The sequence below is a fragment of the Aspergillus homomorphus genome, assembly GCF_003184865.1.
Source record: "Aspergillus homomorphus CBS 101889 unplaced genomic scaffold BO97scaffold_9, whole genome shotgun sequence".
NCBI classification, from domain to species: domain Eukaryota; kingdom Fungi; phylum Ascomycota; class Eurotiomycetes; order Eurotiales; family Aspergillaceae; genus Aspergillus; species Aspergillus homomorphus.
In genome coordinates, this window is record NW_020291895.1 from 264,319 (window position 1) to 281,487 (window position 17,169).

Consider the following 17,169-nt stretch of genomic DNA (forward strand, 5'->3'; position numbering starts at 1 on the left):
GTTGAAGACTTTGGTACATTCTTGAGAGCCATGTAGTCATATTGGGTTGCCTTTTTTGCAGCTGGTCTGCCAGATGCGTGGTGAAATGAACTAAGTTGGTGTATCTATTTACAATCCGAATCAGCACGTGACCGTCTGAGTTGGGTTCGTGGTACAGATCACCCGCTCTCTTCACGACAATGTTTGGCAGATCTGTTTACCTGGCGCAGGTCGAGAACTCCGTGTCTACAGCTAATTATGACGCTCTGGTGGCTTCAGCATTGCACGTGTCAATGAAGGAAGGTGCCATCGATCCCGAAGCTACAACACGCATTCTTCTACCAAGGGATACGAATTCATGGAGCATCAACAACACAGTCAGAAAACACAAGCTCTGAACAGCCAGATCAATGACTCAGTTCCCAGCTGGAAGGAACTAACCGCAGCTACAATGGATCCAACACAGATGTTGCAATTGAGCGAAAATCTAAAGTTTCTCCCAGTGCCGACCGCGACCGATGATCTCGAGGCGACAATGAAGAAAATGGAAGACCTAGCACAAATAGTCGCGCAGGGAAACAGTCTGGCACTCTTCACCGGGTTGGCGCTGGCCTCGCAAACAACCAGAGACACAGAGTCCTTAGCCAAGGAACAATTGTCGCCCGAAGAGACCGCCCTATATGAGGCATGGCAAGCAAGGAAGGCAGACCCCAACCTCGCTGGAAGCCCTCTCCCGAGCTTCGATTGGAACGCGAATGTAGCTCCAATCCCTGAGGGAGCGCAGAGCCTGAAGAACTTCACCAAGCGGGCGGCAGCCATGGATGTGATCTTCGAGCACCAGGGCGCTACGCCGGAAAATGCTTCATGGCTGACCACGCACATGCCCGAAGTCTTGCCTCTGGTCAAAGCCGTGACCAAGATCGCCAACGTCAAGCAGAGTCTCGCTGCGCAAAACCAGGCTCAATATCGCGGACTGACCGACATGGAGGCTGCCGAGGTTGAGACAGTCCGCAAGATTGTGGCCATCGCAGAGACAAACACAAACCGCGAGCTGGAAAGGATGCGTCGATTGGCCCGGTCGATCAGAGAGGCTGCGTCGATCATTAAATCACGCGCAGAGGCTCTACAGAACTCTTGAATCCTTGGTTCAATCATGCAAAGGGGAGTTTAAGGGATCCTCTGCCCACGGATAGCCATAGGCTGAAGGCGGGGCAAAGACGCGGGGGGGCCGGGTTTCTTTGTGAAGGCAGAGGAAGGGGAAGAACTTTGATGGAATTGAGGGAACAGACATATCAAATGAAGGCTTGAATCATCACCAAATAATTGGTAATCTTCAAGTACACTTTGATTGCCCTCATCCAATGCCAGCCAGCCCGTAAGACCAGTCAATGTCTTGCTTGCCCAATCACGCAAGGCTTGAAATGACCTATAGAATGTAGTAATCATCAATCTCTCAAGCCTCGCGTTATTCAGAATTAGATTGAGACAGGGTTAGTGTAGTAGGGTGGACTCGTCGGACATTAATCTGGGTCTGATCCGCCTGAATCCGCGTAGCCAAGACCCAAGAAAGGGAAAGAAGCAGAAAGCCGAGCTGTTTTGGGGAGGGGAACCCTGTCGGTCAACGACTCAGCGATTCTGCCTATTTGCCCATACCTTCGACTTCAATCGAGAATGGTTTGCTCATTTAGAACGCTAGGCAGCAACCGGACATTCTTCGTGTATCCAAGCAGCTTTAGACATGACGCACCGGATATCAGATGATCCAAAAAATGACCTCATAGGCTCGCAGTCAACGAAGTAGCTAAACTCCCCGCCGAGAGAACGGGATACTTTTTCTTTCTCTTTAGCGAGTCGGGATGGGATGTCCTGTCCACCGGGGTGACAAGATAGGCGCATGTGGTATAATTGCGTATTTCTCATGACAACCCCCCGATCACCGATCAGGTTTTTCTTCCCCTTCCCTCTCTCTTGTTTCGACTTCTCCAGGATCAGGCAGTGGATTACACAGTCATGCACAGAGGGTCATCGCGTGAAAGCCTGTGGGACTCATCGCAGTGCTGCTTAGAAGACGGAGCTTAGTAGACGTCATATCGCAGCATGGCTGTTCAACAACCTCTTAGAAAGGAGGCAGGCGGTAGATAGCCTCGGCGGACGATCGGAGAAGGTTCAAATCCCTCTTACTCGTTTCTGTAAGTCGCCGTTGCCAGTGACGCCGAAGGGACCACTCGTTATCACCATCATGAACAAGGGAGGCACTAAGAGAGCGGCGGAAATTTCTTCACCCACAACCGCCAAGCTTTCAGGGTTTGAGATAGGTCGTTTTCTGGAACGCCTCGCTCCTTCCCTCGAACTACGACATTGGTGCACGCAACAGCTGTGGCGGACAAGCTGATTGAGACTGATAGGTAAGCTATAAAGAATTCTACACACGATGTGCTGAATGCGGCAAGCAAGCCTGCTGCTGTCTTGGGTCAACACGAATCTCCATCGGTAGGTTTACAGGTGGCAACAACGCTATGTTTAGCCTGGCAAGCCATATTATGACATTTTCAGCACTAGCGAGAGGAGCGCCAGGCCGCTAGCAGCACTAGCAGCGTTGCGTTGGGCCTGCCTTCAGGGCTTCATCTGGCATGGACTGGAGCCAAAGACGACAACATTCGCGCTGTCGAGCTCCATAGCACGAACCAAAGGAGATCAAATCCATTTTGGGTTCCTGATTCCGACACCCATCTTGCAAGACCCTGAGTACCTGAGGGACCGACCTCCGAGGGGATATTATCTGCTATCCCTTTCTCAGACAGACTAAACAAGACTGTAGCACTTATCATCATCATCATACCTGCTGGGAGATTTCTGATAGACTGTGCAAGAGAGGAACGCGCTCAACTTCCACATGGAACTACTTGACAAGGAATACCGAACTGCCGGGCGCAGACATCAATCAAATCATGTAATGGAAACCTTGAATGAACACCGACCAGAAGGGACCCACGCGATACTCGCTCGCTTCCGAGAGAACCGTGTTCCTTGACAGGCCCGACCCAAATCCCATCCTATTGCGTTCCGAGGAGCGATGGTCGATGATTTACATTCAGATCCGAGCAGTTGGAGATGTGTAGTCATGATGATCCAATAGAAAACGGCGTGTCATTCTGTTGGTCACCACAGCCTAAACGTCTCAGCTATGCGTTCAGGGCTCCGATACGACTCACGATCTGTCCTCTGTTTGGTGTATAATGATTGTGAGATTAATTCCCGCAGACATGCCATACTGACTAGCCTCGGGGTACTAGCCTGTGGACTTACTTGTCTCATGGTAATATCCCGGAAGACTCTGGTTAACGGGCTAACTACGGTAGTCAAGTTCCAAGGGTATGAATACGGGGAAAGGAGGGTAGCCCAATGATCAACCGAAGTAGAGATCAAGTACGAGTATGAGTTCGACTGAGCTGACAACATGTGGAATGTGTCTGTCCCAAAGATGCTTGATCACTGAAACCGTGTCCGGTATAAGGTTGATAGAAATCAACACCACCGGCCTGGGTCAGACTGGTGACTGGAGGTCGTTTGGTGGTACCGAGCGTTAGGGAGTCTAGGAAACCGACTTGGATGCTTTCGCACTAGTTCCCACCACCGACCATCAAATCATCAAATGTGACAATGACAAATGACTCTAGTCTAAACCGGTGGGCGGCCGCTAGGTATGGCAGGGTACTGGACCAAAACAGTAAGGAACAATCATCCTGCGCGACAAGAATAGACTAAGGCCGTGAGACCCTGAAACCGAAAAATGATGGTTGTATCATCGCCGTGGCATAATTACGGCATTCCGCAACTGCTTGGGTATCAGACCAGTTCCGGATTCAGGCAATCCTACCTTTCCTATTGCGGATACAATAGGGAGTGCCAGCACACATCTCGTCTCCTGAGATCGATTTGAGATCGAAAAGAATCATGTCATGACATGAATATGCCATTTAATGATTGGAAATTAGTGTCAAGTCCGCAGCAGAATGGAAGGGGAACTATGGCGTCCAGTAGTAGACTAGAGTCCTCGACCAACACAATTAGATACTCCGTTGCACAAAGAGTTTTACTAGCTCGGAGCTCTTGTTGCAGTGGTGGCTGGAGATAAGGCAACTCATTGGCCCCTGAGGGACACCCTGAGGAGCGGCGCCAGAGCCGAGAAATGTGGCCATTTGCACCCGGTGACTGGCCATCGGTTGTGACCCTGGGCGGGATGACCCTACGGAATTACTGCTTTGGGGGCAGTTATGCGGGGGCTTGACCACTTAGTGTCTTCGTTGTCTCCAATCTTACTCCACTCCATCACGGCCAAGAATGCCTTCCAAAGGTCAGGGAGCAACCGGAAAGCCAGGCACCTGGAGGCCAATTCGGGAGGTTGTTGAAGGAGGGTCCCACACGCCTTGTTTCACGGGCAAAGACACCTTAACAGTCTAGTCTAGCAGGTCTAGCAAGTCTAAGGGAAGAAGGAGAAGGACTCTCCTTTACTGTAGGTAAAGTAGGTGGGTGGTGGACAAACAAAGAGAGAGAGAAAGAATAGTTAATTATCCATTATCCTTCACCACGGACCCTACCTCCGCTTATACCGTCACACCCTGATTGTTCATTACTACTTACTGAGAACTACCACCACTACTTACTACTAATACCTAATAATACTACTGACTTCCGTTGGTTCTCCTCATCTTTTCTCTCCTCTGCCACCTTGACCTTTCAACATCATCCCTCACCCACCCCCCTCCCTGCGACGGACCACACCCCGTCTCCTCTCCTTAACTACCTAGTCCTCCTCACCTCCTTCCTCGGATTAACGCAGGTCTTGACGCCAGGGTTCAGTGCTTTTGGCCGGCCAACCAAGCTGACTCAGTTCTCTCATTCCGCCCATCCATTAATCCAGCCCGAGTCGCTTGGCCAATCTTCGCTCGACCCGATTCCTTCTCCCGCGACTTGCGCAACAAGAACTCCCACGGTCGGCTTTGTTTTTGGGTTGCAATATCGGCTTCGGAAGATCTCACCAAGACTTGGACACCGAAAAGGCATCTAAAGGGGTCTAATTCGAGAGCACCTGACTCGACGACTTTATTGCTGATCCGTGTATTGTGTTCGGCACCTTCTTTGGACCCATCGAGCGTTGGCTCTGGTATGCTGTAGAGGCGCCTTACCTCGGACTTGTCGCGTGTCTCCTCGACCTCAGTCTCATCGCAACTGGCGACCAACCTGGAAACGAGCATGCTTGTCTCCTTTTCCGCCTCTGCTCGAATTATCGTCTGCTTGATCTTGTGACGTAGTTAGGCCACCTCTTTCAGCGAGGACGTTGTCCGACCGTCGACGAGATCAAATGGCAGTCCTTGGTGGAATCGGGTCTCTGCTACGACCCTGCCTGACCATCTGGATAGTTTTGGCGGCCATCATCACCCCTGGGACTTCTCAGTTCTGCTCTTTCTGGAGCGGTAACTGTGTGGATGCCCTAGCCCAAACCGCTGTTTCTTTTCAATTCCCTCCGCTCTTCACCGACAACCTCAACCTATACTATGGATTCGACGCCAATTCTCGAGGCAAGGGCCAGCAGCCCATGACGAAGGTTAGCTACTGGCTTAGCTATGGAGGCAAGATCAACAAGTCCATCATCATGGGGAACCACACTACCGAAATTGGCTTGCGGGTGGGCAACTTGACCGGCACGCCTTCAGGTTCCAACAACGGCTGCGATGGCGTTTGGGGCCCGCAGTGTTCTACCGACCTCAAGGCTTTATTAGCCGACGCGCTCTACGGGCTCACGAGCAGTGGAGAATACTATACATTTCCACTCCAAACAGTCCTGAGTCAAATGCTCTTGAAGAAGCCCCACCTCACGAGCTGTTTCCCGCAACTGTTCGATGTTGGAGGCATACCTACTATGGGTACGTTATGCCCGAGCTCTACCCCCGATCTACATATATCAGTCACTAACCCCAATTGTAGCATTTGTCCAAGAAACTGGGCCCGATCAAACTGCGAAGTTTCAAACAGCCGGGTCAAGTAATAACCCGTGGAGGACATGGTTCCTCGACAATATGCCGGCCCACGAGCAAGCTGCGCAGGTCGCAGTCGCAATTATCAGTCGTGCGCCTGCTTACGACGGACTACTACCTCAGCAGACAGGTGATGTGCAAGTGGAGCTGGTTTGCACCCAAGCGCCTTCCTCGGGGAGCTCATCGTCGTCAGGTGGCGGTTCATGATTCGATATGGACGTGGTCTCTCAGTTCTGTTCATATGACTGCGCTGAGACATCAGTGCATAGACACATCATCGCCGTGGCCGGCTATTCCCGATCGTAATCGACGGTTGCTCATGGCAACGAATGGCTGCGCACAGCTTCCTCGCTTCCTGCGAGTGCAATTGCTCTGGAATCCTCGTTGCGGTCTTTACACCTGGTTACCTGGCATGATTGAAGCCCGCGACCATACCTTGCATTAGCAGCACATTGGGTCACATTCGAAGTCCACACCAGATGTGATCGACGAATAGTACCCGGCGGGAAGGACTGCGCCATCGAAATGATCGTCGGGCAAAGCCGATAGGCTGCCCGTCCCGAGGTTCTAAGGAGTACATCAACGAAGATCACCCGGCATCAACATGCATTTGCGGCGGCCAATCTCATTAGTCAAAGCGAATACTCCAAATCACAACAACCGAGGGTGTTGCGAATTTGCTTCATGCTCCTAGGTGTTCAAATGCTAAGACCTAGATGGTATCTGCCAGCCTGCCCAGGCAGGAGATTTGTGCCGGCTAGCATTTTCAGCCGGATATAGCGAAGCTGGTCAGGATGCGTGGTTATAATTATCATTGCCAACATGATTCATTAGATATATCCAAACTCAATACACATATTATCACGCAACATCCCAGTATCCAGCTTGAAACATCCGAGTAACCTCCATGATCCCACCGCCAGCCATCCCAGCTGAACCTAGCTCTCCTGATCAAATACACCCAACCCAGCCCCACTCCCCTTACCAACCAACCCCAATCGATTCATTAAAGCGTCTCCCACCCCATCTCAATCCCCTCCAAATCGCCAGCCCCGCGAAAATCCTGCACAATCTCCGCCTGCTCACTCAACAAAACCCTATCAACCTGCGACCCGACACGCGCCAACCGCCGCCAGCGCTCCAGATCCGCGGGATTGCGCTTGTCGCCCCTGGCCTCGACGTTCTGCTCCCAGTGACCCTTCGAGAACCCCAACAACGTCGTGATTTTCTGTTGCTTGATATCATACACGAGCGAGCAGATGGTCCCCGTCTCCTCGAGCCAGTTGCACTGCCACAGCTCGCCCGGCCGGATGCATTGGTACGTGGCCGCCTGGAAGTTCCGGCGGCCCGCCATCGGCCCGCCGTGGATGGCGTAGACGATGCGGTCGGCGTTGTAGAACCACATCTCGTAGCGCCATTTCTGCGGCTGGCCGTGCTCGTCTTGCGCTGCGTAGTCGTAGATGAGGTGGCGGTTGAGGAGGTCGGTTTCGAAGGCGGTGGTTGTTTCTGGGTTGGGTGGGAGGGCGGGCATTTTTGATGGTTCGGTTTCTTTTTGGGGTTTTTTCTTTCGGGGAAGTGGATGTTCTTGGAGGTCACTGTTGGGTGGTGGTGATGGTGGTGTCGTGTTTGAGTGTGTGCTTCTTGTTTGTTGTGTGTGTTTCGAGGAGAAATGGGGTCTTGATAGAGGTATGATATTGTATTCAGGAGGGCATGGATTATGCTTCGTATTTATACATCTACTGGTGGTTCAGTCGACCGTCGGTCGTATGCGAATCGAATATTCGATTGTTTCTCTGCCCCTTCCATTACTTTCACTTGGGTTTGGGGCAGTTGTCGGCTTCGATGTTCGGGTCGACGTAGAAAGTGATGTCACCGACCCGCTGGATATAGGGCTGTTTGCACGTCTTTAAAGCGGGATGGTATATTGTTGACGACGTTGGTGGTGGGGGTCGATGGGTTCCTTCGGCTGGGCTGGGCGGCAGTTCGGGGCGTGGTGCCTAGGCTTTGGGGACTCGGGTCGGATTACCTAGGTTGATGTTGTCGGTGACTCGGTGGTGGTGTGATTCTACGGATGAGTCGGTTGGCATTGTTTCTGCTATGCTCTGTGGTTATCTTCGCGAGTGTCGCCGCATGTTGTTGCGCTTGCGCTTCGTGTGAGTATTCATGGGCGAGAGCTTCATGAGTTGGCGGATGCAGGAATGCATAGTGCCAATGGCTGTAATGATTTTCCTTTCATGTTACACGTATCTGAGTGAGCCTCAATTGTGGGCTCCTGCTCATTGCTGAAGCTGAAGTTGTCGAGCTAGCGTCTAAATAACAAGCAGCAACTACTAGTAGTCTCCCCACGTGGATGGTTGCAAATTGGCCAAGATGGCCCAGGCGCTCAAGCCTTGCGGGGCGAGGGCGGTTTCTACTAAGTCAACGCCGTCGATCTTGCCAAGCTTGTAGTCTCTCCCTATCGTTCCTGCAGAATTGCGGAAGAATATACATATGGTCATGACCTTTGGACTAGGATTGTCGATTGGGTTACATTTGAGGTCGCTCTTTTTATTGAGATCTTAGTTTCTGCGCTTCAATTCGAATGCGTGCATTATGTTCCACGGTGCCAGTTAGGCTATCAATGTTCCTCTGCGATTGCCGTACATACACGATATACATGCGCAACAGGTGCAGCTACGACTCACTATAGCACATTTGTCTTGAGTACAAGTTGTGATAAATATCAGTCGCAACTGCTCTCTACCTACGCTATGCTTTGGCCAGTCGCATGCGATCAATGTGATCAGTGACTTCCTTGACAGCTTGATGCACGGAACCAGTGATAGCAGCGCGACACGGTTTGGCCGATGCTACTGGCTCAAGATTAGGGACTAATATCTACACAGGCAAAGAACCGCGAGATTATTAGTGCTTATGCTATCTGTGACTACACAATCCCGCGGGACTCGAGCCGATCAGAACACTCGGCACTGGCAGTCGTGAATGGGTTCCAGATCGGGCTGGACCTCCAGGATCATAGCTGTGGACACCCGATACTATGCGCTTACTGCTCTTGCTTTCATAGGGCAACTACTCGGAAAATCCCAAGATTCCAGAGGGCTGTAGCTCATGCTACATGGCCTCTATTACACGGCCTCTGGTCGTCCACAGAGCTTAAGTAGAGCTCCCGGTATAGTTCGGGAATTACGGGTCATTGACCAGGAGAACTGGAACGATCATCCACCTACTGCATGCGTCACTCATGGCCTAGAAGTTCTCAAAGAAGGTCTAATGGGATGGGAAGGCCATTCGTTGACCAGTCTATATCTGGGACACTACTGCAATATTTAAACTTTTGCAGTTCCACTGGCGAGACCAGAAGCTCATGAGAGGCTCGAATCATAGCCGACTGTATGTGTGTAGTTGATCTCCGTCATGTATGACGGCATCAGCGTTTCATGTCGGATGAGGGCGGAACATATGATTGCATGAGAGCTGCTGTTGGGTTCGCTGTGGTGTGTCGAATGGTAAGTGAGCCCTGGCCATAGAAAACGCAGGGAGAGCTAATTATACAGCTGCAGAAGCGCCCGACTGCGGTCGAAAGGTCATACAGTCAATCTGTCATCCATCCTTTGGGTATATAGGTGTATCTCGGGAGCTCACTGACTCTTTTTGATGTTGAGTATAAAACTTTCTCTTCTCTTCAGCGATACTACTCTACAAGTGGTTGAATAAGCGATCGACCGAAGGTGTGGTGGTGATTTCATGATCCCCGCTGGCGCATGACGTAGAAAACCCTCTGCCCGCAGCATATCGTCATCATCGGCCCTCCCGAGCATTCCGCACTTAAGAAACTATCCCCTCCGACCATCTGAGATCCACCCCTAGCTTTATTAGACGGATCAGAAGTCCGCTGAAACACGATCGACACCCTTCTCGAAGCTCAAGGAAACAGTTGCCCTGGGCATCCTTATCGCAGTCTCATTTTCAGAAACCCCAGCCGATCGAAATCGACCGAAGAGGATCTATACAGCAATTTTCATATACCTTTTCAGCCCAAGCTATCAAAATGGTCGGCAAGGCTATCCTTCTCGGCCTCAGGCTCTGGGAGGTATGTAGCATACTCCACAGATAGCAGCATCGTCGCTATCAGATCTCTGTTTTCGCGCGAAGAATAGACTGCGGCGTGACTAACAGTGAGATGCTGGAATATAGTTCCTTTGGACTCTTCTGATCATGGCATTGATCGGTAACATGATCGCCGAGGCATTTGCCGGCAACCCTGCAACCGTCAACTATGCCATGTTCGTTTCGGCTTTCTCGATGTTCACTCTCTTCTACACTATCCCCGCATCGCTTAACCCAGACTGGGCCATCCACCCTATTTTCCTGATCGTTGTCGATACTCTCAACGCGATCTTCTTCTTGACTGCTGGTATTGCTCTGGCCGCCAGGCTGGAATGCCACAGCTGCAGCAACGACGTACGTACCCGATGATCGGAGAGAAATCTCCATAGAGGATGCCTCCAGGGCCGGTGCAGCTTGGAATATATGCTAACAATCCACTTCGCAGAGCTACACTCTCAACAACGAGATCACCAACGGTTCCAACAACCGCACAAAGCGCTGCCGTGAGGCCCAGGCTTCTACCGCATTCCTCTGGTTCGCCTGGGTCGGGTATACCGTCTCGATGGTTTTCTCGATCATGGGTTCGCGCTCCGCGGGCGTTAATCTCCGAGGCCGCACTGGTCCTGCTCGTGGCGCTCGCCCCGCTGCCATGTCGCAGGTCTAAAATGTGCCTTGAATGACAGGCACTGAGGAGTCACACTACCTACTCAGTGTCTCCGCAGGCGCAAAGACCTTTGAACATGCGGACTTCGGAAGTAATGCAAAGGAACTAAGCTGAACGGCAAAGAAGAGAAAATGACTTACGACTCTCAAGGAAATGAAAACTTAGGGAACGCAATTTTGGACCATGACGCTACGTTGGAGAATGACGGTCGGAGCAGTCTCCGGTACATGTTCTATAGGGGTGATATGGTGATAGTAAGGTATAAATAAGTCGAATCTCGACTGGTAATATTGGGTCTGGGGTTTGTGTATGGGTGTGGATATTTTGGACAGGACGGGGGGCAATAATGGATGGGTTGGTGTGGAGTTTATAGTTCTGCCCTTTTTCTTTCTTTTGTGTCTATCTGTTTTACTATTGAACTGATAGTTTGTAATATTGGATCTAATCGCTGTTTTCATATCGCTCTATGTTTCCTATGTTGCGGACAAGGGCCAAAGCCCTGTAGCAATCTTTTTGTTGTGGATATTCATTCCCAGTTGAGGATTGGAGAATGGTCCTGCCTGTGAGCCCTGATTCTGAAATATCCTTTTAATTTTGTAAAACATTCCTTTTTAAACTTATGATTGATCAAGCCATAAGTATTGCTCAAAATGAAAGCTAAATACTATATGCTTGAGTATCGGGGTCGTAAAGTATTGGTTTGCTGTTGCTGCGGCTATCGTCCCAGTTTGTTCGTAATTCGAGATAGCTGGCAGTGAGCTGACGGCTAAAAGGAAAAGCCCAGATAATGGCGAGTCTGGATCTTGCTGTGACACACTAGCTAGTAGGGCATTTTCATACCTGATGGACATTGCGCTTGTGCTGAGTGTGTGTATCTGGATACAGGTAGAGGATTTGTTGTCGGGGCGGGTTCGTGTCGAAGAGGCTTTGAGCTTCTTGGGGTGCAAACCCAAACTGTCCTACTTCACGGAGAACAAATGCATTATGACCCTATCAATTATCTCAGTGCCATATTGCCTGGAGTTTCACCTTCCGTTGACATGAGCTCTGGTGGGTAGATGTCAACTAGGGAGAGAGAGCTCCATGATCGCGGGTGAACTCGAGCTAGTTTGAGACGAATTGTTGCACGCGCTACCATCACCACACTGGCTCAGTTGATCGAGTCAATGGTATATATGTATTGCACTTGTAAATAGACAGCTATAAACGCTATATCTACTGTCTAGTAGGAACAACAATGAGGGCAAGCAAGCAACGGCGGGGCACCGGTGCGGCCCGTGCAAAGAATTTCTCCAGAGGCGGCCGAATCTCCCTCTTCCGCCCACCACCTCGTGGCCTTTCACACCTCGATCTCATCTCCTCTCTTTCCCCCTCTCCCCTCGTCTTTCCATATCTCTTCCCACCTGCAACCCTCAGTCCACCCGCACAATGGCAATCCAGTGAGATTGATCCACAGTCGCCTCCCTTTGGGAAAAGCCGCTAACATGTTCCCCCCAGCTACCTGATCCTCTTGTCGCGGCAAGGCAAAGTGGTTCGTGGCCCACCCAACTTTTGACCTGGCTGGAATCGCGGAACTAATCGAAACAAATTTCCTCCCCAGCGCCTTGCCAAATGGTTCACCACTCTCTCCCCCAGGGAGAAGGCCAAAATCATCAAGGATGTGACCCAGCTGGTTCTGTCGCGTCGCACCCGCATGTGCAATTTTCTTGAGTACAAAGGTTTGTCGTCATCGACATCCAGGTCCCCCCCCTCCCCGCCTCCTTTCCCAGCCACACGCACCCCGCAGCTCCGTATCTGACTGGGATTTCGCCTCTCGCTAGACACCAAGGTCGTCTACCGTCGCTATGCCTCCCTCTTCTTCATCGCCGGTTGCGCATCTACCGATAACGAGTTGATCACCCTCGAGGTCGTGCATCGCTACGTCGAGCAGATGGACAAGTACTACGGCAATGTGTGTGAACTGGACATCATCTTCAACTTTCAGAAGGCATACTTCATCCTGGATGAGCTGTTGCTAGCAGGAGAAATGCAGGAGAGTAGCAAGAAGAATGTGCTCCGGTGTATCAGTCAACAAGACAGTCTGGAGGACATGGAGGTACGTTGATGCTTGTGACTTTGTTTGTGCCATTGCCCCCCTTCTTTCTCAAACGGGCGGAGGGTAGAAATGGAGATGTGAAGCCCGAAGAGATCACAGTCTCTTAAGCCAGTTGCATGAAGCTCGCTTTGCAGTCTGGTTCCTCTTCATCTTGTTTCCGGCTCCCCTCGTGCCCCTTTTCGCCAAAGCCAGGAGACAACACCACCACTCCGGTCGCCAATGCCCGCCGCATCCATCCATACCTCCCTCGCAATGTCCTCACAAATTGCCCCTTGTTTTCGCTACACTATACACTATCTCTTATGCATGCTAATGCGCCCCCTCAGGTCGAGGAAGATGTGGTTACGAAGATCATGTAGAAGCTTCTCCGGCAGTCAAGCGTTTCTGTGTTTCTCTTGTTTGGGATAATCATGATTTTCTGGGCCCCGGGGGCCAGTGCTGTTGGCGTTGGACGTACTATAGGCGTTGTGTTCTACTGTCGCGACCGTGTTTTTCTCTACTAATTTAATAACACCCATTGACACTACCTGCTCTTCTTCAGGAAACCAAGGAAGTGATCGGCCACCTTACCCAGGAAGGACTGATCTGAAATGATGACTGGAAAGTCAGTCAAGTTCAGTCAAATCCGGTCTGACCAGTCTGAGGCAATCCGTGGTTCAGCCGCAAGACCCGTGAGGGAAGAGCGTGATATCACTGGCCGCACCGCCGACTCCACGTGACCGGGTCCTTCCCCCCTCCGGGGAACAACGCGACACCCCGGCCAGGCCATCCCCCCCATGCCCGTATCGTTGCGACACTTCCCATCTCCCATTTCCTCTATTTCTTCCCTATTCATCTCTCCTCTACTGTTATGCCAATTTGGCCTACAACTCCAGCCTATTAATCGCCCGATTTTCCGCTTCACACCTTGCCAGCGTAGCCTGGGTTCCACCTGCCAGCTCACTGCGCTTATCGCTGCTTGCGTGACGACGTCTCAGGAGACAAAGAATCCGCCAAACAACGCATTTCTGATCCCAGATTGCTCAGGAATTCTCCTTATTACTACTGTCGCAGCGTTTCCGCTTCGACTGCATTGATATTCTGTTATCTTTCTTCCCACCCCTTCACCTCCCAGCGCGAGCCTTATCTACGTCATCCGCTCACCGCATATCTGGCCCCAGATGAAGGTACGACAGTGGTGCCTGCCGTGTCATGCAACACGCTCGCAGATGAATATTTTGCGCTAACCGGACTTGTTCCATGAATAGTTCCTTCCTTTGCCCGAGTTTGAGGACGTGACGAGTTCGCTGAATTTCGACACCGCCGATTGCCATATTGTTGGTGGCTGTGACCTGTATACCACAAAGGCAGCCCGAGCCGATCGAAAGTTATACAAGAATATTGAACAATCCCTGGAAGCCCAATATGAATCGGTTCTTCGCCTGTCGGCGTCGTTGTCACCGCCCAATGCATCCGACGCGGCCGCGTCGCTCAACCTGTCCCGCTCCAGTCCCTTTGGCCCTCTGAGCGAACACTCAAGTCGTCGGACCTTTGCATACTTGATCGCAACATTGAATGCCAGCCACCCCGACTACGACTTCTCACACGTTCTGCGCCCGTCTGATTTTCATCGCGAGCGCAATCTCAAGAGGGTCATGAACACGATCGACTCCACACTGTTCAACCTGCGGCCGCGCGAAGCCATTGACCTGACGCCCCCATCGCCAGTAACCGTATCCGGATCCTACAACGCGGGCGCATCTGCTACATGGGGGCCAAGAATGTGGGGGATCATTAACGAGCATATGTCGTTGAAAGAGTGCTCGTTGTATTCCTACTCGCCGGAGGAGGATCCGTCGGATGCCGATGACGGAGCGATTTGGAGTCTCCACTATTTCTTCTTCAACCGGCTACGCAAGCGGGTCTGTTATCTTTATCTCCGAGCCATCCCTATCCTGAGTCACACACCCAGTGAGGGCGTGGCTACGCCTACGACGAAGCGCACCTATGACGACGGATACTTGACCCCAGAACTCAGCTCTAGCAAGCGGGCTCGCTATTGGCTGGGCGAAGGCGTTGAGCTCGAAAGTGAAAGTGACGAGGAGGACCATTCGAAGCCTCATCATGCCGGAGACGAGTACGACCCATATGTCCTCAGTGACGAAGAGTTCCGATCCCGATCTGGCAGTAAGGGGACTGTCCGGGCGATGAGTGAGGAGATCGCCGACTCGATGGAAGTCTGAATCCGTTCTGCTGATTTTGACCGTGCCCTCCGCGGGCCTTTTGCGCTGCTTCTGACTTTTCAACCTTGATCATCTTTGGCTTGTCGTTCAATTCTCTCCCACCCACATTCGGGCAATTCCCTTAGTCTGCTTTTTTGTCTCGCGGCGTTTGTTTTGTCACTGCATTCAACCTGCATTTACATAGGCTAGGGGCGTTATAACTGGCGAAGGAACGGATCTGGCCCCTAATATCTTGCGAACGGCCGTTATGATGATGATCTCGATCAAGCACTGCGTGGCCCGGCGCGGCGCGAAGGGCAGGCTCCACGCAGGCGTTCCTATGGTCCTAATGTTCACTTCGTGTACTTAATTCAAATTGACTTGCGTTGATCTGCTGCAGCTGAAACGCCCCGTGCAGGCTGCTCTAGTTCCTCCCAGGTTGTTGACTGCCTTAAATAGATGTGGAACAGCTTCGGCTCGTATGTCCATTCCCTAAGCCCTTGACCTACTACCCCGTTGCTAGTAGATGCGGACAAAACTCTGGCTATATAAAGAATGGTTTATACCAATCCAGTTCATCAAGATAACGCAAACAATACTAATTTGCTTGAATAGAATGGATTATGAGTATCAAGTGCCCCTCCCCAAACTCAGCGCTGCTTTTGAGCCTATTTTCCCGGAGCGTGGAGTTGAGCACAAGTGCGTGGCCTGAGCGGACGTTTCTGAATACGGGAACTGATTCAGAGAGACCAACGCTGATGAGTCCATCCTTTTGAGTGTTCACTGAGCTGGAGCCTATGGAGATGAAAAAAAGAAAAACGTAGCTCAGAGTTATTCAACTCCTTGACTGTTGGCGTAACATGATATTGGAGGAAGTATAGTATACTAGTACTTCCTTGAGTGTGACTGGACGGATACGGGCTGGAATCTTCATTTCTAGCAAGCAAGGTATATGTTTGCAATCAGAGGTGTATACAATAGGGCTAAATAAGAAATGCTTATTTTGCTTTGACTAGTTCAAATTGATATTGGTAGGTTGATTATCTCGAGGATATTAGTAGATAGCGTTGGTGAGTAGGCGTGATATTGATTAGATGCCTATCGGATTCTGGCGCCACGGGCTGGCATTGGAGTGTCAGTCCGACTAATGATTTGAGTTGTAGCCTGGCTTTGATTACTAGTGTGAGTTTTGAATGTGCTTTGATAAATACTGATAGGCAGCGACTGTTCGACATAGCATAATCTGCTCACATTAAGTTGATTCAAAGCGTTATACTCATAGTTTCAGCGGCAGATCTATGAAGTAGATCGCAGATGCCGTACAGCGCTTCGACCGAAACCCTTCGCATCTACAATGTCCTGGAACTCCACTTATCCGGCAGCTTGGCTGGTCAGCTACTCCGTGAGCATTCGGCGGGGTGGGGTCTGGGAAAGTACAGCATTGCTGATATTAATGCCTATCCTTGGGTGCGGCCTGGAAGAGAAGTAGGATTGTCGACGAAGAGATGGCCGGATTCCCGCATTGGAAGTGATAGATTAGGCGCGTTGAAGCCAGATCTGCGGTTTCAAAGGGGTGTTGGGGACTGATATGATAGGAAGTGCATCCGGAGTTACTGCTCAGGTCTGCGAATGAGTAGGTATTTATTTATGCTTTGTGGATTGTGTGGCTTCTTGATTCCTTTGAACGCGGGATTGTATCAAAGTGAGCGGTATAGATACGGTGGTTGTCGCATGTGCCTTTATTCTAATTGGACGGTAATTCTGATCTCTGGTTTAGTGGAGTCAGAAAAATGTAAAGGGATAAGAAACCTCCTGATCAATATAGATGCATAACTTGTCTCTCACTGCAGTCTGGATTTACTTCAACCTCATCGGCCGGCGTGCGTGTTCAGTGAGCGAACAGTGAGTGCGCGTAGGTGCACCTCCCGCGCAAAAGCGGCGGCAACGAGACTACAACAGTAGGAACAGCAGCCCGACCCCAACTGGTCCGTGCGCGGGCAAGCTGTCCGTTCCGAACAACATTCACCATCGAGTCTCTTCTAATCACCCTCTCGAAACATTCCATTCCAGACCCCAGACTCCTTCATA

The 17,169-nt window shown here is 51.0% G+C and overlaps 6 protein-coding genes across 6 annotated transcripts; 5 read left to right on the forward strand and 1 right to left on the reverse strand.

The window, feature by feature from the left end:
* The first annotated feature begins 209 nt into the window (after positions 1-209).
* Positions 210-1,144, forward strand: BO97DRAFT_404262 (uncharacterized protein). The gene has a single exon (XM_025694928.1). It carries the CDS (start codon positions 338-340, stop codon positions 1,115-1,117), a length of 780 nt encoding a protein of 259 aa, XP_025553436.1. The 5' UTR covers positions 210-337; the 3' UTR covers positions 1,118-1,144.
* Positions 1,145-5,192: 4,048 nt separating this feature from the next.
* BO97DRAFT_282124 (uncharacterized protein) lies at positions 5,193-6,571 on the forward strand. Its single transcript, XM_025691077.1, has 2 exons — positions 5,193-5,903; positions 5,965-6,571. Exons 1-2 carry the CDS (start codon positions 5,342-5,344, stop codon positions 6,219-6,221), a joined length of 819 nt encoding a protein of 272 aa, XP_025553437.1. The 5' UTR covers positions 5,193-5,341; the 3' UTR covers positions 6,222-6,571.
* A 449-nt stretch (positions 6,572-7,020) lies between these two features.
* BO97DRAFT_340579 (uncharacterized protein) lies at positions 7,021-7,545 on the reverse strand (the record flags this gene model as incomplete). Its single annotated transcript, XM_025691604.1, has 1 exon — positions 7,021-7,545. One exon carries the CDS (start codon positions 7,543-7,545, stop codon positions 7,021-7,023), a length of 525 nt encoding a protein of 174 aa, XP_025553438.1.
* Positions 7,546-9,586: 2,041 nt separating this feature from the next.
* Positions 9,587-11,242, forward strand: BO97DRAFT_404263 (MARVEL domain-containing protein). Its single transcript, XM_025694929.1, has 3 exons — positions 9,587-10,104; positions 10,209-10,475; positions 10,567-11,242. The coding sequence occupies exons 1-3, from the start codon at positions 10,063-10,065 to the stop codon at positions 10,783-10,785; spliced, it is 528 nt and encodes a 175-aa protein (XP_025553439.1). The 5' UTR covers positions 9,587-10,062; the 3' UTR covers positions 10,786-11,242.
* Positions 11,243-12,119: 877 nt separating this feature from the next.
* BO97DRAFT_404265 (AP-1 complex subunit sigma) lies at positions 12,120-13,396 on the forward strand. Its single transcript, XM_025694930.1, has 5 exons — positions 12,120-12,224; positions 12,283-12,316; positions 12,386-12,503; positions 12,606-12,880; positions 13,207-13,396. Exons 1-5 carry the CDS (start codon positions 12,214-12,216, stop codon positions 13,237-13,239), a joined length of 471 nt encoding a protein of 156 aa, XP_025553440.1. The 5' UTR covers positions 12,120-12,213; the 3' UTR covers positions 13,240-13,396.
* A 270-nt stretch (positions 13,397-13,666) lies between these two features.
* On the forward strand, positions 13,667-15,493 carry BO97DRAFT_476648 (RNA polymerase III-inhibiting protein MAF1). The gene is made up of 2 exons (XM_025700495.1): positions 13,667-14,046; positions 14,128-15,493. Exons 1-2 carry the CDS (start codon positions 14,041-14,043, stop codon positions 15,100-15,102), a joined length of 981 nt encoding a protein of 326 aa, XP_025553441.1. The 5' UTR covers positions 13,667-14,040; the 3' UTR covers positions 15,103-15,493.
* The last annotated feature ends 1,676 nt before the right edge of the window (positions 15,494-17,169 follow it).